This window comes from Olea europaea, unplaced genomic scaffold (genome assembly GCF_002742605.1).
Source record: "Olea europaea var. sylvestris unplaced genomic scaffold, O_europaea_v1 scaffold2731, whole genome shotgun sequence".
NCBI classification, from domain to species: domain Eukaryota; kingdom Viridiplantae; phylum Streptophyta; class Magnoliopsida; order Lamiales; family Oleaceae; genus Olea; species Olea europaea.
In genome coordinates, this window is record NW_019245733.1 from 7,079 (window position 1) to 33,039 (window position 25,961).

Genomic DNA, 25,961 nt, shown 5'->3' on the forward strand with positions numbered 1-25,961 from the left:
ATTTCTAGAAGAGCCAATCAGATTATGCTTTTTCCAATTATAAACTACGCAAAGAAAATTTAGGAGAATGCTACAAGCCTACATATACAACACTTTTTACATCATTTTTTACGGTCCTTTTACATCACACGAGTGGACCTCACGATTAAAATAATTGAAGGCCCACTCGCATGAGTGGATTGTCAAAATGAGTGTACACATTATTCGAAATAAGAACGAGAAAATTTAAAAAATATATGAGTAGCACTTCAAATCTGTATGATTCAATATATTAGAAGTATAGATGCAGATTCAAACGACATAATATAGTGATCAAAAACCTCATTAGTCAATCAACTTATAATTAGTTATCCAAATTCAATTTAATTGAAAATGATCGTTGAAGCTTGACTTTTGTTACAATTTTCTCATTCAATTAAATTTTGTTAATTATTTTAATGAAATATTTGACTAGAAAGATCTCTACATCGATTATTGAGTAAATTTCACTTCTCATTTCGAATAAAAAAGAAAGTTTGATGAGTAGCACTTCAAATCACTTTATAAGCTACTCTTCTTGATGTTTGATACAATTTTTCCACGTAAAAGTAAAAAGGGAAAAGCAATTATAATTGAGAATAGTGCAGCCTTCTAAATGTCTGCCAGTTAGCAACTTGATAAAAGTAAGTGTTTAACTTTCAGAAAAGTCGCATATTCCATTGAACACAAGACTTTTTAATCACATATTTCATCAATTTTTATCGAAATCTACTTAAAAAATCTGATTTTTCTATCCAAATCGGGAGCTAAATTTAATTTGTAGTTCAACCCATGGCCAACCCCATCCCACCTACCAAGCCAAAAAATGTGAAAAGTGCATGGCAAGAATTGTAATTGAAACTTACCAGGAATGTAACTCCAGAAATTACTTCTCCTCTTACGACTGCAGTTCTAGAATTTGGTACCCATGAATGAATCATGCAACTCAATGACAGCCACATGTTCTGACTCAGTGAGTCACCTACAAACATTATTTTCTTCCCTCTCCATCTCTCCAAGAATTTCACCCCATTAAACCTGCAACACAACCCAATTAAAATATATAAACAAATACACATAACCAGTGTGTTATGTGTGTATATAGGACCGTCCCAATGAAGTTTTCTCACCTTTGGAGGTTACACGAGAAAGGCTGCCATCTATATTTGAGATAGGTTTGATCAGGTCTTTTAAACTTTTGGCAATTGAATTGATCATCTATGAAGGGACACTTTGAGAAATCATAAAGAGGATATGAGGCATCATAAACCCATTTGCCTCGAAAAATATTGCAGCCACTAGCAAGCTTACGAGCGGTGGCGCTGGTCGAATTAATGCCGAGCTCGGCCTCGTGCTCAGCCGTTATAAGGTGTAGTAAAAACAAGAAGGCAGCGGAGAGGAACAGGGGTTTCAACAGAAACACCATTTCTTGGATTCGGATCCAGGAAAAATTTAAGTAAAGGGACAATATACTTTTGAACTTGTGAAGTATGTACTTGTATGATAAATGCTTTATATAATGCAAAATGTACAAACAAACTTGCGTGCTAAAGAGAGAATGTATTATTGGGTTACCGTAGCATATGGGGTTGAATTGATTCTTTTTTTCCATTCAAACAAATGGTCTCTCTCTCTCTCTCTCTCTCTCTCTCTATATATATATATATATATAAAAGATGCTTCGAACATTTACCCACATGATTAATTAATCCTGAAGAATATAATGAATAATCAAATATTAACTTCAGTAAAATTAAAATCAATCACATAATGTTATTGTCAATTGGCTCAAAAACTCATAAAAATTTGATCATACGAGAAATTTTGGATGTAAGCATTCGATGCCCAAAAAAATAAGGATTATGCTCTGTGTACACTTTTCGTATACACACAGCATGACATCCCTCATACTTTGAGGGGGGCCTACAAATAATTTATTATACGTAAACCTCCCTCCATATGAGGGGGGTGTAAAGGATTGTATACAACAGAGGTATACACATAGCATAATCCAAAAAATAATGATCCAGTTGAGAATTTATTCGATACATGATAATATTTATTATGTGAAATTTGTGGTTTATTTTTATTTTTTATATTTTATAAATTTGGTTTATTAGTTGCTTTACATGTGTAGTATCATAATTGTTTAGTTATATCACGTCCTAGTGTTATCAAGACTTATTCCATGAGTGTCACCAAGTTTGTCTATGCAATTGCAACGTGTTACATGGGCACACTTGGGTTGTTCAAAAGGTTCTTTTCCACTTTTCCTTTTGTTTTCGAAGCTCCTTTGATTTAAACATTTCCGTAGCCAGTAAGTTTCAAGAAAAGTTTGTCCAAATCTTAACTTTTTTATTGTATTGTGATTTTTCTCGTAAAGTATTTAATGTAATATATTCTTTACAATTTGGAATGCTTTGTAAAGTATGCAAAGTAGGTTTGGTATTTGTGCGGTGTGCTTTACGCATTTGTTAATTCTATTATGAACCTTCATAGTTTAACATTGCATATCTTATTCGCTTCAGTAGTATATCATGAATTCTTGGTTAATAATATCCTATTTTAACTTTAGGTTGCGGCATCGAAGAATCGGGCACCCTTTGATCTCATTGGAGTTTGTTAAGCTTATAGTTCAACTTTCATGTGATGATAAGCATAGTAGTTTTGCTTGAGTTTTACAGTTTGGCTTGATCTTTAATGACAGTAACTGTACTCTTAGATCAAAATGCTTGTAGTTCATCTCGAACGAATGTGAATTAAGCATTAAGTTCTCTTACGTCGTTATGGAAACAAGTTCGACTCTTGCTGTAATTTTGACTTAATGATCATCTTATTCATCACATCCAAGTCAAAGAGTCTTGTGATACCACGTTTGACAGCTTGAATGAGCTAGTTAGCATACACCATTTCAAGCACTTAACAAATTGAAGAAGACAGAAATAATAAAATACACGAAGAATGGTCGACAGCATGTAGTGGCATGGACATCTTCCACGTGCCTTGATAAATACCCAATCGGATAAATTGCGAACAGTTATTAAAAGCAAGAGTTTAAAAACTTCAGAAAACGATATAATTCTGAAATATAGTTAAAACATTGTCTCACTTCTTCAAATTAAATATCATCGATAAAAGTCAAATTGAATAAAGATACCAACTTTATAGATGTCCAAAACAGAATCAATAACATACATAATCAATAAGAATAAGAAGATTCTGGAGAATATAAATAAAAGTAAATTCATTTTTTATTTCTGATAAGTTTAAATTTTATTGAATGAATTATTCTAGCATAATATGTGCTTTTAAGTAAGTTTTCCATGTTCGAGTTTTATAAATAGTTAAGTTGAATATATTGAAGCACTATTATGGCTTCCTCTTTACAAGAAAATGGGATCTACTAGTGGACATGAGCGACGTTGATGTTTGAAGTGTTGTCCGAAGTGTGCAATGGTTTGTAATTTAGCACCTAATGGTTGGTCTGAGGCATTATCTATGGGCCTCCGAAAGAAAGTGGAAGTGATATACCTTATTAAAATGAGATGCAAAGGAATGAGTATATATAAATACTATATTTTTAAATAAAATAGCTTTACATCAAAATCCTAATTAAAAGAATTAAATTGATTATAGTATTCTTGTTTTAAGGTCATCTTCGAAGTCACTAGTCTCCACTCTGTAAAGTGGAGAAATGTATGAATCATATTCATAACAAAAAATAATTGCCCCAAACTGGTGGAAATATCAAAGTTGAATGATTGGGACCTTACCTTATGATTTAAAAATCATGCTAAACTACAGTGTAAGATAACAAAATGAACCGAGCTGGAGGTACAGAAAAGAAAACCCACAGATGTTTTACAAACTACTCACAATGGTGGGGTCAGCATTTTTTTGGCCATTTTTTAATACATTGGGACCCACGTGGGCCCGACTTTCATGAGACTCATTTGTCAGAGCTCTATAAGCTTCTCATTTGTACATTCAGTGTAAGATAACAAAATGGATTTTGTCCTTACAATTTTGGAAGCGAAACTTTAAATAACTGTCAATCGATATAATTTGATGTGACATGGATCATATCAAAATAAATTGAATACATGTAATATGAAAAAGAGCCGTGCATGTATCGACTCATGATACACATTCATGTTCAATCAACTTATGACACGAAAAATAATAAAAAAGTGCAGTTTAAAACAATGGCTACATAAATTGGAAATCATGCCGAAAGAAGTCCTTTTTAGTTTTTTGGAGTTTATTGTGGTTCTATACCACTTTCTACGATTGAACTTCTGATTTGAACTCAAGCACCAAAAGCAAAGAATATGTGAAATTTTATGTAATTACTAATGTTTGATTATTTATATATTGCTTATGAGTATATAATTCAATTTATTTATGGGGAAAAAATCTAAAATACATTAGTGAATGGAGAACTTAGAGCAACGATCGAAATATTAGTCAATTGTGGATAATGTATAAAAAGAAATTATATACTGCCAAAAAAACACAAAACAAATAAAATAGTGATAGCTTTGGCTTTTGCAATGGTGATAGGGATAATGTAGGGCATGCTCTTATATATTTAGTTATTTGTCCTTGGAATCAAGATAATAGCTTCCCCACGTAAAGCGTAAGAATATTGGCAACTTCCAAGACGGCCCTCAAACTTTACTCTAAATTAATTTATCCCAAGTTGACATCATTGTTCTTGAAGCCTACGCTTAACTTTCGATAAATTTTCTCTAATTAGTGTTTGCTTGATTCTCAATCAATTGCTAAAATAATTGTTAAAGAGTATGGTATCATTCAATATCCGAATAATTAATTGTTTTTGTTTGGAGGGTACGATTGATTTAAAATGATTATCTTTTTAAATTTTTTGAATTTATTTGATTTAATTTCATATAATAGTAATAAAAAAATGAAAATCAAGAATTTGTAAGTTATTAACCATTATTCATTAAATTATATTATATTATTTGTGGTTTCTTTTATATTTTTAATGTTGTCAATTTGCTAAATCAATTGAATTTGTATTCTCCACTTGATATTTTAAAACCTACATTTTATATTGTTTTCTTGTTAATATTTAGATTCATGTTCCTCAATTTACTCTACTAAACAAGTACTTTATTTGTCACCATGCCACTATTTTTTATTTATTTGCTAATTACTATCGATAATATTTTATATAAATTAAATTATTGAATTTTATTTGCATTGCTGGCTTATTTAGATATAAATTTTACTAAATTGATTTTTTAAATTCTAGCCTCCCTAGCAAAAATCTTGGATCCGCCCCTGGATCCTTTCCTAGAAGTCTAATATGCGTCGTCTAAGTTATTCTTTTTAAGGGCTAGCCCACTTGTAAAGCTATTATGAAAGCTTATATAACATGTAATAATAGGATTTGAAACTAAAAGTAATTTGGGAATTATATTTGCGTTTGCCCTCCTAAATGCCAAACTTGATGACTGCCTGTCATAATAGAAATTGGATGCATTTACCTAACATAGAATAAATAATGAAAGATTGAAGCATTAAGCAACCAAATCAATTATGGATAATTAGTTGAAGTGGCGTCCAAAGCTTGTTGTCCAACATAGGGTTTTGGTGTCCATAAATTCTATTTATTTTTCTGAAAATTGAATCGAAAAGTCTTGATAAATGTTGATAAAAGTTAAATAAAACCAAGATCCGAAGGAAAATAAGATTAATAAATATGGAAGTTAATTTTGAAAGTAGTAGAGAACAACACTATAAATTTTAAAGAAAAGAGGTGGGTCTCCTGCTATCTCGAAATCTAATATTTCTCCAATCAAGATCAGTTGAGAGTTTGAAGACACCTACTCAAGTAAAGATTGAGAGTTTTGCACTTTGTCCTACCTTATGGTTAATAACAAAAATGGAAATGGGCACAAATGGTCCATAATGTTCCATTCTTAGCACTAACGTGCTCGATCTTTTGACTTTTGTGCAGAAAGTCCTTTTGAATTGTTTCTATCACTTCTATCGTTAAATGTATACCTACTTTAATATAAAGACACTTATACCTTTTACCTATTTATACACTTGTAGGATCACTTGTACGAAATTTCTTGATTCCTGTATTTCTTTGAGTGGTATCATTTTCATTGAGAGAATTGTTAACATTTGTCATAATAACTTATCATTGTTGATAAAATCAAATTGGTATACGATGTTTGCTTTTTCTCTATTTGTTCTATCTTCTTTTGTTGGGAACGCATTTTTACTTTTAATTTTAATTTTTTCTCATTTACACAGTGTTACAATCGTACTTTTATTAACAATGGGATAATCAAAAAACAAATTATGAGAGCTTCAAACGGATGATATGGCAGTATCCAAAATCATAGGTAGAAACAAATTTAAGTATCAATTGGCACAAAATATTTAAAAATAAATAAATAAATAAAGTAGAGTCACTTAAAGCCATATAATGCTGAGATCAAAATATAACTCAAGTAGTAAGATAGAAGTTTTATTCGATCATTGATCTGAGGTTGAACCTCCTTTAGGAAGCAAAAGTGAATTAAAAACCAGTCAGATAATGCAAAATAAATAAATATTCCATAAAAGTATGCAAATTTCTCTTTTATTCTAGTGCACACGTATGAAGTTTGAATGAATTACTTTTAGCCCCCTGTTTGAGTCACATTTTTACCTCATTAAAATGAAAAATATGACCGTTATCCATCGCATTAAGCCACCATTTTTGAATTTCTATCTCTGGTGTGGGGCTCATAACGGCTCTATTTCTCATTCTCATTATAATGTGGCTCATACAGGCTCTTAATAAAGTTAGTCTAAGATAAACATCTTGAATTCATGTTTTATAGTGTTATTTTTGTTGAATTTAAGTATTATTCTTCTTTAGGTACAACTATAATGAAATGATACCATCAATAAAAATGCAAGATGTCCTATTTAAAATCACTCAATCAATATTTTGCAATAGCTAAAAGAAATTCGATATTCTAAAAAGCATAAGACGTACACTAAAAATATTAATCCTTATGGTTTGTAGCACGGAGAAGTTTGACTTAACTTGTATCGATTAATTCTACATTGTAGGTTAATGCCCACGCCGTAAAGATTAATATATTAGAAAATAAGGTTTAATACACCCTTTCATCAACATACACCCCAAATGAGTATCCGTTTTTCCTGTTAACAACAACTATTGTACAAAAATTTTAACAAGATTAATGGACTATTACATAATAATTTATAACGGGTGAGAGCTCGACCTCTTGGTAAATGCATAGAGTTTGTATAAAGGCTAGCCGAGAGAGTACAACAAAATATTGGTCATTTTATTTTATGATACTTGTCACCTTTATATTTTTGAGCTCTAGTATACAAAGATGTCCAAACCTTGAGGGATAGTTCAGTGATCAGGTCTTAGGTTTGCTCTACAATGGTCATCAGTTCGAGTTCCCTCAGGACCACTGAGATGAGTACCCGACTGTAAATTTCAGGGTCTCGTAAGATTAGTCAAGATACGTATAAGCTGGTCCGAACACGCATGATCATAAAAAAATAAAAAATAAAATAAAAAAGGCACACAAAGATGTCCATATCATTGCACGCATCAGTTGCACATTGCACCACGTTTTTCTCACGAGTTGTTGTGAAAGTCACACTCTGATTCCTTCTATTTTTCAGATAATCAAGACTGGATGGTCCATCGAGTATCACAAGAATAGTTGAGTTGTGATAAATGATGATGAGACTGAGTCCCACTGGACTGCAACGAGCTATAAAACATTATGTAATAGTTCATTAATCTTGTTAAAAATTTTGTAAAAACTTCATTATGTATTCTCCCACGACGGTCCATTCAACCTTGTACACAAATATGTTTCTCATGATCATACTATATATTATATCCACGTATGTAGTGTAATTAACATGGCCAATTAGTTCCTATAAAATTTAGTAAAGTTCAAATTCTAAATCATAATACATTGCAATTTAATTCTAAGACTTCATAACCAAAACATATATGTCATAAAATTGTACAATAAATAAATATCACATTCCACACGCAGTTTAGACGAACACTGTAATCGATAATGTATTCCTATATAATTATATTGTTCAACCGCACTACACGTACAGAATGGACACTTACAGAAACTTTACAGACTACACCCAAAGGGAGGAGGTCGACGTTTTTTGCAGTTTTTTATCATACATGAGTCCCGCATGGGACCGACTTCATGGGTCTGTTCTGTAAGAGTTTTGTGAAGAACTTCTCTGTACATATGGTTTTGCTCTTACATTGTTGGGTAATGCCGAACTGCCCGAAAATATTTGCCAGAAAGGATGAACCCCTCTCCTGGTTGTTGCGGGTCCCGTCATGAATAAAAAATGCCGACCACTTTAGCTGTATCTCTTCTGTCAAGCCGTCTGTCGGCAGTTCTGGCTCTGTAGCACGATTCTACATTGTTTGTCCATTGCTTACACTGTCGTAATCATACCCCCACCTAATTTCTCTAGGAAGTTTATCTAATATAATTCATTTTTTAATCAATCCAACCCTTTTTTCTCTATAATACACAACAATATCGACAATTCTGTCAATATCCATCTCATTGTGTGGATTATGTTAGTTCAGTTCGATCGATGAATGATATGCTACCCGAATTATTTCATTGAGATATTATTTGTGCCTATCACTATTCAACTAACTAATTAATCGTTATCCGATCTAATTTGTTGCACTAAGTGATCTAATTCGATCTAGGCGACTATTGTTAATCGACTAGTTTATTAAATGGTCAGGAAAACAATTACTAGTTCTTTAATTTATTAAGAAATAAAAATTGTGCGCTAAGAAGAATAACGTAATAAATTTTAAATCCTCTAATATTAAGATTTTATCTTTTGAAAATGTACGCTCCCAATTACATTAAAAGCGGTTGTCCTGTAGGCTGTAGAAGAGAAATCTTTTGGTATTAATAGGTTTTCTAAAATAGTTTTAAATTTTTTAATAAACAAAATTAAGTTTAATTTTATAATAAATCTAAGGATGTGTTTTATTATGATAATTCCATGAAAATTATTAATTAAATATGTTTGATTATTTTCATTTTTAATCTAGAAAATGTTACACTTACCCATTTTCTGTTTATAAGTAGATGAAAAAGAGAGAGAGAGAGTAAATTGTCTAAAAAATCTATCACTCCCTAACGAAAATATTTTCCTTATTTTCAAGAAAAATATGATCACGTGATCAACTTTTCAAAAATATATTCCATGAAAGCTGTTTGAATGATAAAATGTGGCAACCTTAATGACAAACTAATTGCATGTAGACGTGTAAAGACAAGTCGAACTCAATCTATAGAACCTTAAATATAATATAATAACTCGAGTTAAAATTATAATTTATTTCGAGTTTTTAAGGTAAAGTAAGAGTTGCTTCAAAAAATGGAAGGAAAAAAAAAAAAGGATAGCTCGCCGAAACATGTTTAGTAGCTGAAATTTACATAGGCCACAATATATCTTGATGGCTAAATCTTACTAAAAGATGAAGAGAAAAAGTCAAATAACCTGAATTTTCAATTATAACTTATCCAGGAGAGTGACATATATGTAAACTACAAATACTAAACAGGCCATAAACCACTTTAACACTTGGATTTTATGTGCATTATAGAATATTGAATTTCAAACATCAATTCGCAATTTCCCATATTGACAGAGTACATTTAGGCTGCCATTATTTACAAATCAAGATGGCATCTTCATTTACCAGTCATTGTCTCACAGGGGCAGCATCACTTGTAGCAGAATAGCTAGAGAAATTCCCAATCGGATTCGGAAAAATCTTGTGCCGGTAATTTCATTTTCTCAAAATCCAGAGTAAGATCAGGAATCACGATTTCTGTACTTCCAGTTCCACCTAAAAGTCCGGCCTGGGGAATGCACTGGTCATACTCATGTCTCTTTCTTGATCTCAGTTTTGACGAAAAAGCTTCACGGATTTTTTTCTGAGAGAAACTACTCAGTCAGAAACAATATATATACAGAGAGAGAGAGAGAGAGAGAGAGAGAGAGAGAGAGAGAACCTTGTATGACTTGTGTTTGCCGGTGCCTTGTTGAACAATATGAAGCTCATTTCCTTCCACCAAAACGCACGTCTCTTCCAACTTTGACGTTGTAACCTGCTTAATGCTATCCACTCCTGGTTCAACGAGTTCCACATTCTCAATGACCTCCATATCAATGTTATCTGAATTTAGTATAGCAGTTTCATCAACAAAGGACTAGAAAAGAAAAACGCAATCTTAAAAAGAATTGGGCTGAAGGAAAGATAAAGTTGAGATCCTGATGTCACCAGATTGTGATTGCGGGTGCATCCTAGCCCTTTTGGGGTCTTTTCTTTATATTTTTCTGTGTCAATTTGTTTGTGCTGTTACATGTCAAATGCAAGTATAGAAGCCTATAACTTCTAGATTTGTAAATTTGGTTTCCATTTCTACTCCATCTGAGGGAAGGAACAACATCTACACTCTTAAAATAAAACATGTTCCTTCAGAAATTGGGCTCAAAAAAGTTCCTTATTAGACTTGTTAGCATTGTTCACATTTCTTCATGCATCCATTGTAACTTTGGTACGTCCTCCCACCAGAGACAAAGAATTATGATTCATTACCGTGTTGATTACTATAGATGCTGTCAAATGTCAAACAAAAGTATAGGAACATAAAGTTTCTAATGGTTTCCATTTTCTACTATGTTTTGAGTAAGGAAATAATGGTGAGATTATAAAAGAAAACAATAATGCTTCATGAACAATCTTTTTTACAACATTGTTGACAACATGCCACATGGCATATTATCATTGGACCTATTATTGGACAGTTTAAAAAATAATTAATCTTTCCAATCAATACTTTTTTGACACCTACAATATTGTCAAAAATCATTGTACAAATGGCATTGTCCTAAAGAAAATGCATTCCTTTTAAGTAATTTACAACGAAAATGTTCCATATTGAACTCATTAAAATTGTTCATAATTCTTATGAATTCATTGTTTCGCTAAAAGGGTTAACTAACTGGAGCAAAAGGGAACTACCAAGATTAACAAAAAAAAGTCGTAACTTCTATCGTCATTAAAAAAATAATAATAAAAAAATATATATATGAGACAGAGACAGAGAGAGAGACAACAAAAGGCTCTTTTATTTTATCCATCTATAAAATAGAGAAAATCACATACCTTCATCAGACGTGATAACCTCCTCGCCACCAGATTCAAAGTTATTACCGGGAATATTTGAACCTAACTGAGGAACTTTACCACCATTCATGTATGTACCTACCAAAGGACAAATGTTCATACTGCTAATAGAGGAAGTAAGAAGAATTGGCATTAAAACTCATCCACAAGAGATACCAATAGATTCTGAGGGCAAATCATGACAAGATGAAATACACTGAGATTCTTCTTCATTTTGCCTGAGAGGATCAGCTGGTAAGTTTGTGTTAGAAGCAGGGGAATCAACTGGAGGCTCAAGGATCCGTGTATTTGTATTCACTTTTTCTACTGAATCACATTTTTCAAGTGAGACTAAATCTGTACTTGATCTCACGTATGTATTCTTAATGGCAGATACAGGAGTCATTGGTTCAGATATCTTTTGCGGATTATTTTTCTCAGAAGTTCTTTGGATGCCAACAGGACGACGTTTACAGACTCCCAATTTCTTGCCTTTTGCTGAATAGACCTCAGAGCATGCATTTCGGACCAGAAATCCAGAAGAAAGTGGAGAGAGAAGGTTTACATCTTCAAGCCCACTTATTCGAGACTTTTTCCACTTGTCTATGTCATCAATCACTTTATTCTCAGTTGCTTTATTCTTAAACTCTCCCCAGTGTTCTGATAAGCTTGGTTTTAGGTTTTTATTCATATCAGTATGAGAATAAGGGTACACAGACATTTCATCGGCAGCTACTTCCACACATGATGAAGGGATCAAATCTTGCATGACTTCTGAATAGAACTTCTTAACACTGATGCCGGCTTTTTGCACCTGATTCTCCACATATTTAATAGTATCCTGTGAAGGAGTAATAAACAATGTTGTCGTGTGAGTAAAATTGTCGAGTCACATTATCGACTGAAGTATGTCAATAAAAAAGTATTAAAAATAAAAAAATAGATATCGGTTGCAGCAATGCTTCGATTTAGTGATGTATATAGTTTTTAGTTATTTAAAATGATGGACTTTCACCATTATTTTAAGAACCAGCCCAGGCATTGACTCGGAAAACATAAAGGGTCAACAGTCAAGGATTGAGGCTGATTATATAAATAAAAACAAATCTTGGCATGAACCGGCCAGTTTTGGGACCAAACCAGTCAGTTCTTAGGTAATTTTAGCAGTTCCTAAATGTCCCAGGTTTGGACCGGACTGATATCTAGAATGGTTCCCAGTTGAACCGACAGTCAGATTTTTATAACACAGTTTTTGATAAGAAAAATCTTGGATTAATTGTTTTATAGAGAAAAAAAAAATATTTCAAACCATTCTATTTAAATTTCAGAATTAAATGACATCAGATATAAATCCATTTATAAAGACCTTCCTTCAAAATTAGCTACCAGTTTGAACAAATCCATATGCAACTTAATAGTTCCTATAAATCATCATGTGGATAATGTGAGTCGGCCAAAACTTCACATAAGCTCCAAGGACCTTACTTAAGGAAGAAAGAAGGGAAAGACCAAACTATAAACAGTGTATTTATAGCAGGGAACTGTGATACTGTCAATGTAACGGCAAGTCTAGCACAGCTAATAACATATTGTAAAATTTGCACGTGCATAAGCAAAGTTTCATCAATTGCTTGTGTTTATAATAGAAGGCAAAAGAAGATCTAGGAAGCAGGGATAGGGATATGGGACACGAGAGTGAAACAATACAGATAGGCCGACATGTAACTTCTCAGAGAAAGAGCACTTGGACATGTCTCTTCTGAAAAGGATGATATATTCCACCTCATTTGTGATGAGAGTTTCCATGTGCAATGTACCAACAACTTATCTGGGCTCTTAAACACCCTCTAATATCTCCCAAAAAAAAAAAAAAAAAAGAACATAGAAAATGAGAGAGAGAAGTTAACCCAGGCCCCAACAAAGGGATGCGAGATACAAAAATGGATTGTTCCTCACTTGTTCCAATTTCAAATGTGAACTTAACCATCACGGGTTCATTTCATTAATTGTTGCATGAAATTCGATCCAATAGTGGAAAGTTTGACACAGTTGGGGTGTAAGAAGCCTTTTTCTATTGGGTAACTCTATCAGGGAACCTTAAGCTCTGACGCAGGAGGGGATTACCTGCAGAGTAAAGTGGTCCCCCCCCCCCCCCCCCCCCCCCTCGAACCTACGTCACTGGCTTAGTAAGGCTACAGTCTTACTACATGAGCTAGGCCTTGATCTCACCTACAGAGTAAGGTTAGAAAGATGAGAAAGAGGAATATTTACCTGGACCATAACCTCTTCCACATCCAAACACATAGCTTCAAACTTCTGGTATATATTTCCAGCCCATGCTATACCTTTAAAATCCATAGCAAGAAAGTTCTTTAATGTCACGTAGCTCTACTCTGTCTAAGTTCCACAATGAAGTTATTATTCCACTGCAAAAGTCCATATGGAAATGAGACTAGCAAAAGAACAAGTTATCGCAAGAGCAATAAGATTTTTCACCATATATGATGTGATTTCCTTGCAGAAAAGAGGCATCTTGTAATGAAAAGACCATCACGTGGTGAGATGGTACACAAGTAAATTCAAAGTAACTAACTGGTAATTATTCAGCCAAATGCTGAGAAGGACGCATCTTAGAACTTTGCACTACTACTCTGCCATATGTCTAGTGTTCTTGAATGAGTCTTGGTAGGTGAGGACATGTCTAACAACTACGGACGTATAATATAAGTATTTATTAAATTATTGTGAAATATCTGAAAGTCCCTAAACCCTTGTTCAGTTTAGCTAAAAAAGTTGATAAAAATGTCAAAATTTAATTTTAACCACACATTTTATAAGACTCACCACTTTATCAACTTTCAACAACAAGCAATTCATCAACTTTTATCAAAATTTGCTCAATCAAAACCAAAAAGGGGCTAAGTCTCATGATACACTTGGCAGCTGCAACTGCTGGTTACACAGCTAAAATGGCAGATTCCACAGCATGAATTCTAGTATAACATAATAACAAGAAAGCATATCAAGATCCTGACATCCTTCCAGCAAACATAACAGAGAAACTGTGCTTAAAGTTCACGGAAATTATAAGATAAAAATGTAACAAGAAGAAGAATACTAAAGGCATATATGACATATTCACTAACTAGTTGAACTATCCAGTTATGGATAAAATGTGCACATCCACACGATATGAATCTCAATTGTTGAGCAATTTGGCCCCTAGTAGTCATTAGACGAGCATGAACAAATGTTTCTATCTGTTAAAAATGAGTTCACTTATATTTCATTATATCCTACTCGACTTTATGAAGTTCAAATACATTCTTTACAGACCAGGTCTCAGTTATATGCTCTTTTTATTTCATTTCTTATAAAATTTTAAATTGACAAATACACATACCAGGAGCATCCTCTCCCAATCAATGCTACAAACTGATGTTAAGACAATAAGAAAACAAGTTTAGATTTAATTAGGATCAAAAGCAGTAAGCCTTGTCACCAAAAGGGCAATGCTTATTACTGAAACTCCCATTAATACTCAGGTAACTAAAACACCTGAATGTTTAAAATAAAGGACAGTTAGGCATCATGATGTAGATTTGTCTGGGAAAACAAAAGAAAAGTCTGCCTTGCTTTTGGTTTTCAAATAATTTAGAACTGTGATATCAACTTTTGGCGATATATCTCTTCATGATGTTAAAAAGAGGATGGTCCTATTATTAACTCCAATACACATGCCCACTTAAGAAAACAATCTGCAATTCTGGAAAGTAAAGAAATTTATTTTTAGGAAACAATCAAGGACAATAAAGAAATCAGAGCAATAACTGATCGACCTAAATAAAATCTAAATAGACTACGGACAAAAATTCGTCCTGGTAAGAAAATTGAAGCATATACTAAATATCTTGAGAGTATGTACTGGTTAGCATTGTGTTTTTTTTCCTGAAAACGTGAAAACTTGGTAACAAACAAATAATTGGAGTGATTACATATCACTCCAGCAAACCGTATAAGGTAAATACTTACCAAACAGGAACAAATAATGAAAACGTATATCACTTTTTCTTTACGATCGAACAAAACAAATTAACTCTCTGAACCGCCAAAAACTGCAAGCACTTTTTTGCTGTTTGTTACGGCCGCGCAGAATACCTTTGGATAGAATTCCCTTTTGTCACTTAATTTAATATAAAATCGAATTTTATATATGCTATGATATAAATATCTCCACAAATAAAACTCTGCACAAAAAAGATAACTTTGTAAGAACTCTTTCCATGTATTTGGGATAATTCCTTGATACGTGAATTGTTAATTGATTTAAAAGATTCTTGAAAGATATCAAAAGCCATTTGAACGTTCCTTACGATCAAAGATACCAGAATACGTTTTTCATTTCACCTAAATTACATTTATACCAAATTTTCAGCAAAAGTATTCCAAACCCAAAACCCATAATTCAATGTCAAATTCAAAACAATATAAACTGAACCCAAATTCAGTACTTTCCAAGAAAACAATTAATTATACTGCCTAAACTATAAAATAAAGAATCCCCCACGCACCTCACACAAACATATACAAACAGATAAATATTTTAGCAGAAAAACCAAACTATGTTTAAGCATCAATTTTCAATCAGAGATTAGCAAGAATATATGGTCAGTAACATGATCGAAGCCAGAAAAACAATGAAGAAGCTTCCATCCCGTGATAGAATTTATCAGAGAACGATGATAAATAATTAGTACAACAGTAGAAGGGTTAAATAGACGCACATACAGAGAAAGACAGACCCAGAAACAGAAATTTTTGATAAATTACAATTTGTTCTAGAGAATTTTTGAAGAGGTGTATTTGTCTTGTCTTGGATATGGATTGATTGGTTTCTTGGCACGTGTACTAAAAATGCTTTGACGCAAATTAGACCATTTTTATACGTTAGATTTTTAATTTTTTTAAATTTAATTATTGAAATAACTATTTTAAACTATTTTAAAATAATGCTATTGTGAAATTTAAAATTGGAAAAGAGTATTTCAAAATATTAATAATTTGGTATATTTTTTTATATCTTATTTATAGCTCTCAATCTATAGCAATAATACATCGAATATATTAATAAGTAACCATAATTAAATATTATATATAGTCATAAGGTTAAGTTACTATGTCTACCATATGAAAATTGATTTAATGCAACTCCCGTTAAAAAAGCTAAGCACTCGAGACTCTCACAAATTATTGATTGTCTAAATAAAATATATTCAACATTAATTTCCGTTGTTCTATATGTCTTGAAAAAAAAAATTCTTCAAAATTTTCAATGTTCAAGTCATTCTACCTCCTTGTAATACAAAAAAAGTGAATTTTAATATTAAAAAAAAAATACCTCAACTTTATTAGATAAACAAAAATATTTCTATGTATATGTCTGTTTAGGCCAATCTTAAATAGGATTAAAAGAAAATATTCGACTCCTATGAGTATGAGAAAAAGATACAATACTTTTACAACAATTTAAGAAATTATTGGTACCAAAATGTTAGAAAAATTAGGTTGTTTTCGTCAAATCAAGAGTCTTCTCAACCCTCAAAAAAAGTGACGAGTTATTAATCAAGATGGGAGGAAGTTCCATTAAATTAAATTTTATTTTTTCTCTTCTATTTTTAACCACGCAATCTTCTATAAAATAATATTACATATAAATTGAAAACTTTTCCTTCTTTTTCAACAACTCATTTTAATAATAATAATAATAATATTTCACCTATTTTAATTTGAAAATGGGGCCAAACGTGGCTTAATTTTTTGTTTGAAAACTAATTCCTTGTTTTGGCTGCATTTTAATAGGTTTTAGGGGAAAATGTATTTTGCAATAATAATTTGTGATTAAAAAAAAGAAAAAAATTTAAATTTACATGTAATATTATTTTATTGAAGATGGTCCAAAAGAAAAAGGAAAAAAATGCGTTAAATTTTTTATGAGCCCAAATATGGGCTAATTTTTAAAAATACTTCATATTTTAAAAGTGTTTTTAGAGGAAGTTACATTGGACTAATTTTAAAAGCCATGCCAAACGACCATTAATGTTTTGGAGCATTTTTTCGTAATTAATAATCTTATTTGATATTTCTAATAGATTATATGTGGATTATGGTCGACTTTCAAAGGGAAATTTTATGTGCAATAACTACATGCATGATGTCTAACACCCAATATTAAATGAAACTTGATCCCGCTAACCTGGAGGCTTATTTGTCTCGAGCATATGTCATTGAACTTTCGTACAATGTGAAAACTTACATTCATCTGAAACTCCCACTGCATCAAACCAAAAGGCGAAAAAGACTGACCATCTGGTGATTGAACCTTGTCATTACTAAAGAACGTTATAGATTTCTCCACCAGCATTTCTGCCTTGTTACAAAATTTACATTGTGCACAAATCATCCATACTTGCAATATGCAAGTGGGTACATTAAAAAATAGGGCATAAAATTTTCCTATGATTATCATTTCATGTTAGCATCTCCATGAACATAATCGCGAGGGATCAAACGTATCAGTAAGGCACAGCGACAGGTACAATTCTCAGTTCCGTGTCTTGGATCTGTTATAAATATAAGCTGATAAGTGTGTTTTTACACACTTATTTGGATCATAAACATGACTTAAATATGGATAAAATGGTTGAATTGTGACTTAATCCAGTTAAATTTATGCATTGTAGGTAATTCAATGGAAATTGTGGAATTCAGGAGAAAAGAGCTGAAGAAGGACCAAAACGCAACAATTTGATAGTTCGAGGACCAAAGGTGCAAATATTGAAAAGTTGAGCTAAATGCAAAACGAGAGGGAAGACATGCCAAGTATGAGCTCAATGACAAAGCAAAACAACTGGAAGAAGAAAATATTGAAGAGGGACTGAAATGAAGACAATTGAAAGTTGGAGGACTAAAGCGCAAATACTCAAAAGATATGCCGAATGAGGGGCATAAGAATTGATGGTATCAATCATCAATTGGAAGATAAAATTTGTTGAAAAGATGAAAAAATCGAAGAAAGAAGTCAAGAGATGCAACAAAGAAGTTCAGGGACCAAATTGAACAAACCACATAGATGGTTACTTCTATGCGACCGCATAGTGTAACCTTCTATGCGGTCGCATAGAAGGCTCCAGGGACTCAATGAGCCCAAACAATTTGAACTATGCGACCGCATAGATTCCTTCTATGCGGTCGCATAGAAGAATTTTTGAATCTCGGGCGCAGTTTTTCGTTTTGGTTGAAACTCCTTTCCTACTTAATTTGGACGCGATATAAATACCAAAATTCATCATATGAAGGAGAGGAACGACCAGGGAGTGTTTGATTTATATGATTTGAATGTTTCCATAATTATTTGGCCAATTATTATGTGATTGTAGATGATTTGTTCTTTGCATTCGAAAGAAGGGGAATAAATTCGATAGAATATAAATCGACATAGGGTCCGATAGGGGATGGAAACTTACCTCTATGCTTTATGCAATTCATGAAAATGTTCATAAAAAGTCATGCATTCTTATACATTGCATCATCCATAGAAATATAGGCTGGTGGTGTGTAAGAATATATTCAATATATATCGAGAGAGTGTATTGGATAATTTAGGAACATTGAATTGGCATTTTGTTCATCGATTCGTTGAATTTGTGAAATTAGGGTTTTTAATAGTCAATTGGGGATTCAAGTTCTTAATGATTTCATTTCAATTCATTTCAATACAATAATTCTAAAATTGCATATTTATATTTCAGTTGCGTATTTATTTCATTAGATTAGTGAAATTTTGAAATTAGGGTTTCCAATTTTGAAATTAGGGTTTTCTTTGCAATTAGGGTTTCGAATTGGGGATTTCTCCCAAAATTAGGGTTTTCACATTTAAACCAAAATTTCATTTAATTAGATTCGGTTGAGGTCACATTAGTTTAATTAGAGCTAATTTAATCCTCGTGGGAACGATACTTGGACTCATAGTCCACTTTACTACTTGTTAACGAACCGTACACTTGCGGTGGGTTTTAAAATCGAGAAGAAATAATTTTGCGAACATAAGCACATAGACAAAACCAATTTCTCTAACGGCTCCTTCGAGATCTGTAAGGTAGTATCCATCCAGAAAAGGTCAGGTGCTCTTCATCAATGTAAATAGCACAGGTGATAGGTCGGGTCCTTGGTCATCATGTTAAATACATATTTAGTTCATCAATGAAGAAACTGACTACGCTTCTACTTATTTTTTTATTGTATTATAGGAGACAAACACTCAACGAAACCTCAAGTACTAACGTTGAGGTGAAGAATCTATTTTAAGGGACACTGTATTTACACAAGTTCCGATTGCTGTATTGTTATTGTATTTACTTTTCAATTTTTTTCCTTGTAGAAATTAATTTCTGTTTTGTTTTTAAGACTTTGTTTGGTCCTCATTATTTCCAAGTTATAATTTTCACCCTCTTATTTTCAACCACATATTTTTCAATAAAATAATATTACACGCAAACCCAAAACTTTTCCTTATATTTTAACAACATATTCTCCAACAAAATACTATTCCAAGATGCATTTTGGGCAAACATGTACCCTTGATTGGATTTTGTCTCTGGTTGCTTGTCTTTTCCTTAAATTGAGCAACAGAAAGAAAATAGATATATCCAGTTCCTACATAAGATGCTGACCAAATATCAATAAGAATGAAACTCAGGATGGAAATCACATGGATAATTGGGTAATGCACCAAGAAAGAAATTATTCTGATACTTCAATCCTTATTGTTGTCAACACTTGAATATCTGTGGCATGCTAGAAGCCAGTGGACACATCATTCTGATAGATACCTGCTGCAATTTCACTTCACTAACCACAATTAGGAGCAATTGTAAGACATTGGACAGGAAATATGATCTCAAACAAAATATTGATTTCTATTTCTGAATATTAGGAAATACATCTGCTCTAGGAAAACAGGTATTTTAATCTGAAAACTAAACAAGGAAAGATAAAAATAACAAAGGTATTTGGCTTTTCGAGAGGCCAATTCTCTCCCAAGTGTCTACCAATTTCTGCCTTCCATTCCAGAGCTCAATACCTCTGTTTATAAGTGGTTTTGCCTCTCAGTTACTCCTAACAGATTCAATAATCGTGCACTGCAGCATGTGCCTTCCTCTCCTTGGTTAATTCCTTTACTGCCCTTACTCATTTTGTAGCTTCTCTGATATGTCAATCGGATTACGGATCTATCACATTCATACTTAAAAGTAACTTTGGCAGTTGGAAATTTGTCATCAAGAAACCTTGTTCTCACTTCAACAGAGTGTCCAATGCAAATGGTTCAGCAAAATCCAAAGTGAGTCAACAATTTTTTTTCTCGATGCAAATCAAGATTCTCTGTAATCTCCGAAGGTTTGCCGAACCAAGTTTAACTGGCATTTTTCTCTACTCTGGCTTGTTTTTTGTTTCTGTTTTGCATTTGTAGGATTTTTTCCCAACAGATAGAGCTATCTAAGGAACTCAATTTAACCCTTTGAGCATCTTCAATGCAATTCCATATACAGCCATCTAGGTGGCATGTAAATAGTAAGGCTTAAGTCCCAAATGAATTGGCTTATTCGAAATAGGCCTCGTTCTTTGAAATATCTATCTCATGTTTGGTACTTCTGTTGACCCCAAAAAATGAGCCATTAAAATCCCAATCATGTCTCCTCCACGTAGATATCACCTTGCACATTGCATTGATGTTTATTGAATATACAATTAAGTTTAATTTTCATCTCTTGTGGTTCCATCTATTATTCATATATCTCTACATTTATTTAAGAACAAAAGAAACGGGAGAGAGAGAAAGAAAGTGAAAGAGAAATGTTGAAGAATCAACCTCCAACTAGTGGATATTTTGGACTCAGTATACCAATCTCAACCTTACAACACCCAAGTAAATCACGACCCAAACCTCAATCTATCTTCCACACTCCGATTGCATTACTTTGTACCCACTAAGGACATAATAGGGACGGTGTTTTTCAGCCACAAAGGCTATGAAAAGAAGGAAGAAAATCAGCTGAGAGAGAAAGAGGCAGAGAGTTTCTTCTTCCAAGACAAAGGTAAACACACTTTCCAAATCATAGGAGACCAAGGAGGCTAATATATATAGGTTAGATTAGGTCAAAGTGTGGGCCAAGTCCAATACAATGAGATTAAGTGCGACAACGTATATAAGCCGTCCAATGAGTGTGGAAGCCGGGCCATGAGCAATACTAATTAATTAGGTTGCTTCCAATGGTCCAGATAGTTTTAGGGTCAGGTCCTCAATCTTGGGTGTCGATAATTAATTTATCCAACATCAGTTTAACATCATCGTCCGAGATTATTAGATATAAAAAAATCTAACAATCTCCACCTTGATGCCCAATAATCTGCAAGCAACCAAAACATAAAGTTTAAACTTACACAATCAAGGTAATCAAATAAAATTGGTATCACAGACCTTTCCTTGTGTTTCGAATCGAAACACATTCTATACCTGCTTCATGTACTCACCAGAGTTAAGGTCCAAAAATACCCAAGTAGGAACAAGTATCACAGTGAACAAATAATCATGTGATGAAGATATTATATAGGATACTGCACAGATCTTTTAAGAAAATTACGTTCACATAGATGCAAAGATTAACACCAAGTTAATCAGCGCATGATCAAAGATATATGCAACAAATGCATAAATAACCCCACGAAAGATCTCACCACACTTGTCCTATCTCATTTCGTGTTACTTCCACCTCAAGAACACATATCTCCTCTCATCGCCCACCATATTGACTAAACAGGTCACTCAACTCATGTCTAACTGGCAAGTCACAATAGATCTTAAGTTCTCGAGATAGTTCTCTATCACTACATCACTTCTCCCAACCTATGTGGATAATGGGCTTCCACCTTACAGAAGTGATAGAAGTGTCTCTCTCACACTCCACCTGTACAAGGTCTCTTTCACAGATAAAGGATTCTACACATTTGATCACATCTCCACTCGTGATCCAAATGTCACACTCTATATACCTCGATACAAATCACCATGTACCTCTAAGCATCTATACTCCATCTTACCAAAAGACATATAACACACTGCTAATGCATCTTAATCCACTAGCATGCAAACGATTACACCAAGAAATCACATTTCCTCAAATTCATGCAAACACACATATTAAACAAATTGAAGTGCAACATATAATCGTGCAACACTCTCAATAAACCTCATTGGGGTCATTGCTCAACCCCTCGACCACATTCCTCTCACCTCTCACATAACCCTTCTACTTATCGTTCTTCTTGGGACAATCCCTAATAAAGTGTTATGACTTACCATGACTATAACACCGCCTACCACTAGACTTGTCCCGTCCCTTGCCCTTCATCTTACCACTTTCATCACTCGAGTTACAACTCGAATCACCACTATTTTGAGCTCTACCCAAATTTATTTGCTTAAATTTCATCATACTCCTTATCATGTGTAACTCACCACTCCTCTTATCTTTATTTTTAGCCTTAATTTCCATCTTTTTACTCCTAAGCGAATCTATGACATTTCCAGGTGTCAACGTATCCCTACCATACTTAATAGCATTTTTAACTGACTTAGGCATGGAATTAAGCAAAATAATAGCCTTATATGTTTCAGATACGATTTTTTCATAGTTAACAATATTTTGGACAAGTTTATTGAAAACATCCAGATTATTATCAAGATCCTTTGAAGGATCCATTTTAAAACTGAAGAAACGTTCAAAAAGATAAAGTTTGTTGGGAGTGGATCTAAGCAAATACAGATCTTCCAACTTTTTCCAAAGATCTTTTGTGGTTTTCAATTTTCCTATTTTTCTCAAAACAACGTTAGACAGGTGTGAAATGATTGAGATATAAGCAAGCTCATCGGCTTCTTCTTTTTGTTCTTTTGAAAAATTAGCTGACAAATTACCTTCAATGGCTTTTGAAACCTTTTCTTAGACCAAAATACCCTTCATTTTTTGTTGTCAGATTGAAAAATCCCATTTTCCATTAAAAATACTAATTTCGAAATGTGAAGACATTTTTGAAAAAACGAAGCAATCAAATGTACAAATATGTTACACAAAGTAATCCTACAGCCGCAATATACACTGTCCTAGATTCTCAGGGTTTCGTAAGACTCGCGGTCTTAGATCAAGGGAACGTTCGAATGGATAAGGTCTATGTATTCTAACGGAAGTAACAACACGACAGAATTTACGATGAAACAAAATAGATATATCCAATCAAACAAAATTTCACGATAATTTTAGCACACAGCACAATACGCTAACTTATCCAAATATAAATACTCAATCACGAAAATTAAGAGCAAGTAATTCTAATTTCTAGCACAAACAATGGTTGTCAAGCAATGACAACTCTCAATCCTAACGATCATCCCACACGATAATCTGCTAATGTTGAAATTTAAACTGAGATAAGTCAATATACCAGAGCAGACCTATTTGAGTCCGTAAATTTCAAGGAATGTGATTTTTTTACTTTTGGACCTTCGCTATTCGCCCCAAAGTCACCAACAACCAATTGAGCAAAATTGAATCACGAACACAGAGGGGCAAAATAGTCCAAATTTTATAGCTGCAACCAAAACTGAAAGCTAACACCATCGCAGGTTCTGTCTCGTTCGGAGAAAACTGCCTAAAGACATTGTCGTCGAAGGAGGTCCCATACGCCGCCACGTGACACCCACTCCAGTGCGTCTCGGCCTGCTGAACACGCTGGTCATTTTGGTTTGTCCAAAAGGTAAGCCGTTTCACCAGAAATCAAGCAAACAAATCTGGCAGAAAATTGAAAAATCTGGACAAATCCCTTTCTAATTTTCTGGTAATTTTCAGGCCAATTTTCGGTCAGTTTTAGGCCAGAAATTCACCACCAACCCTGCTCTGATACCAAATGTTGAAGAATCGACCTCCAATTGATGGATTTTCTGGGCTTAGTATAACAATTTCAACCTTACAACACCCAAGCAAATCACGACCCAAACCTCAATCTATCTTCCACACTCCGGTCGCTTTACCTTATATATACTAAGGACACAATAGGGACGATGTTTTTCAACTATTTTTCAGCCACAAAGGCTATGAAGAAAAGGAAGAAAATCAACCGAGAGAGAAAGAGGCAGAGAGTTTCTTCTTCCAAGACAAAGGTAAACACGCGTTCCAAATCATAGGAGACCAAGGAGGCTAATATATATAGGTTAGATTAGGTCAAAGTGTGGGCCAAGTCCAATACAATGAGATTAAGTGGGCCAACATATATAAGTCGTCTAATGAGTGTAGAAGCCGGGCAATGAGCAACACTAATTTATTAGGTTGCTTCCAATTGTCGAAATAGTTTTAGGGTCGGGTCCTTAATCTTGGGTATCGATAATTAATTTATCCAATATCGATTTAATATCATCACCCGGGATTATTGGGTATCAAAAAACCCAATAAGAAATATTAAATTTTGCTAACTCATTTTATCTAGAAGAGCCTCCACCTTAGTCAAATCACTTTACAACGTCTGCTCCCTTTCCCTTTTTTTTTTTTTTTTCGGGCCTCGTCAACTAGAGAAAGTCCCAAACATATTCCATTGGAGATGAACTTTTGTAGATATTATCTATTTTAATTTATGTGATAACTTTTTTTTAATACAGTCTACCTTAACATTGGAGACTCTAGTCAGGCTCCAATGGCCTCAACACAACTAAAGAAGTAGGTTAGTCTAACCATGAATTAGGAAAGTTGAGATCGTTGCAAGAACATCAAATTTTACTAAATAACTGAAATTTGTGTAGGTATGGCAAAAGACTTCAAGGGGGAAATATCCTTCCATTCATCTCATTTTCCATCACTCATAAATCCTATTTAACCCAAACACTCCAAAAATTAGAGTTAAAATGACCACCCCTTCATGCTTCTTTCTAGTGTCTCAAGTCATCAATTGTAGTAAGTAGCCTTTAGCTAACCTGAAGAGCAGCTTCAGTTGACTCTACAATATGTAACAAGTTGTGATGATTTTAAGAGAGAGACTTTACATAAAATCATCTCAATTCAAGGGATCTTTTAGATGAATTTTTCATATGGTCAAGTTGGTCTATATTTTTTTAATAATAGTTGACCAAACTGATTTTATTTTAGACATAGTGTTGGACCAAATGAATTGATAAGAATTTAGATATCGGAGTTCAAATTTATTGAAAATAATAGACTTTAGTTTGTTTTCATTTTGTAGAAAGAGGTGTGATGCGCGTTAGACCACTTTTGAAGCACATGGCTCACATTTCTTTATGCCGAGTAAGGCGCCTTATCCTTGCAATAAATTGTGAGCATTTTCTTGTCTTCTTGGGCGAATCATCAGACGCCATTCTACGCGTATGTATGGGTGTCGATATAGATAGAGGGAGAGAGACTAGTTAAGGGTGTTGATTATCTCATGTTGCAAACACTGGTCCCTGCCAAATAAATGTGAAAAATCAGTTTTATGTTTTTTAATTGGTATCACGACAACTGTTTTTACCAGTTACTAACTTTTGAAGTAGTCGCAAAAATGGTGCATCTTGTGTCACAATTCA

The 25,961-nt window shown here is 33.3% G+C and overlaps 2 protein-coding genes across 10 annotated transcripts; both read right to left on the reverse strand.

The window, feature by feature from the left end:
- Window positions 1–84: 84 nt before the first annotated feature.
- On the reverse strand, window positions 85–1,643 carry LOC111383651 (protein trichome birefringence-like 39). Its single transcript, XM_023007774.1, has 2 exons — window positions 1,149–1,643; window positions 85–1,056 (listed from the first exon to the last, which is right to left on the reverse strand). The coding sequence occupies exons 1-2, from the start codon at window positions 1,628–1,630 to the stop codon at window positions 804–806; spliced, it is 735 nt and encodes a 244-aa protein (XP_022863542.1). The 5' UTR covers window positions 1,631–1,643; the 3' UTR covers window positions 85–803.
- Window positions 1,644–9,587: 7,944 nt separating this feature from the next.
- LOC111383652 lies at window positions 9,588–16,147 on the reverse strand. 9 transcript variants are annotated; one of them, XM_023007778.1, is made up of 6 exons: window positions 16,069–16,147; window positions 13,556–13,710; window positions 11,462–12,125; window positions 11,285–11,383; window positions 10,128–10,291; window positions 9,588–10,049 (listed from the first exon to the last, which is right to left on the reverse strand). In XM_023007778.1, exons 2-6 carry the CDS (start codon window positions 13,640–13,642, stop codon window positions 9,855–9,857), a joined length of 1,209 nt encoding a protein of 402 aa, XP_022863546.1. In that variant the 5' UTR covers window positions 13,643–13,710; window positions 16,069–16,147; the 3' UTR covers window positions 9,588–9,854. The 9 variants fall into 9 exon arrangements, with proteins under 9 accessions (XP_022863546.1, XP_022863548.1, XP_022863547.1 ...); XM_023007780.1 differs by having other exon boundaries at window positions 16,073–16,132; XM_023007779.1 differs by lacking the exon at window positions 16,069–16,147 and adding an exon at window positions 15,317–16,062.
- Window positions 16,148–25,961: the final 9,814 nt, after the last annotated feature.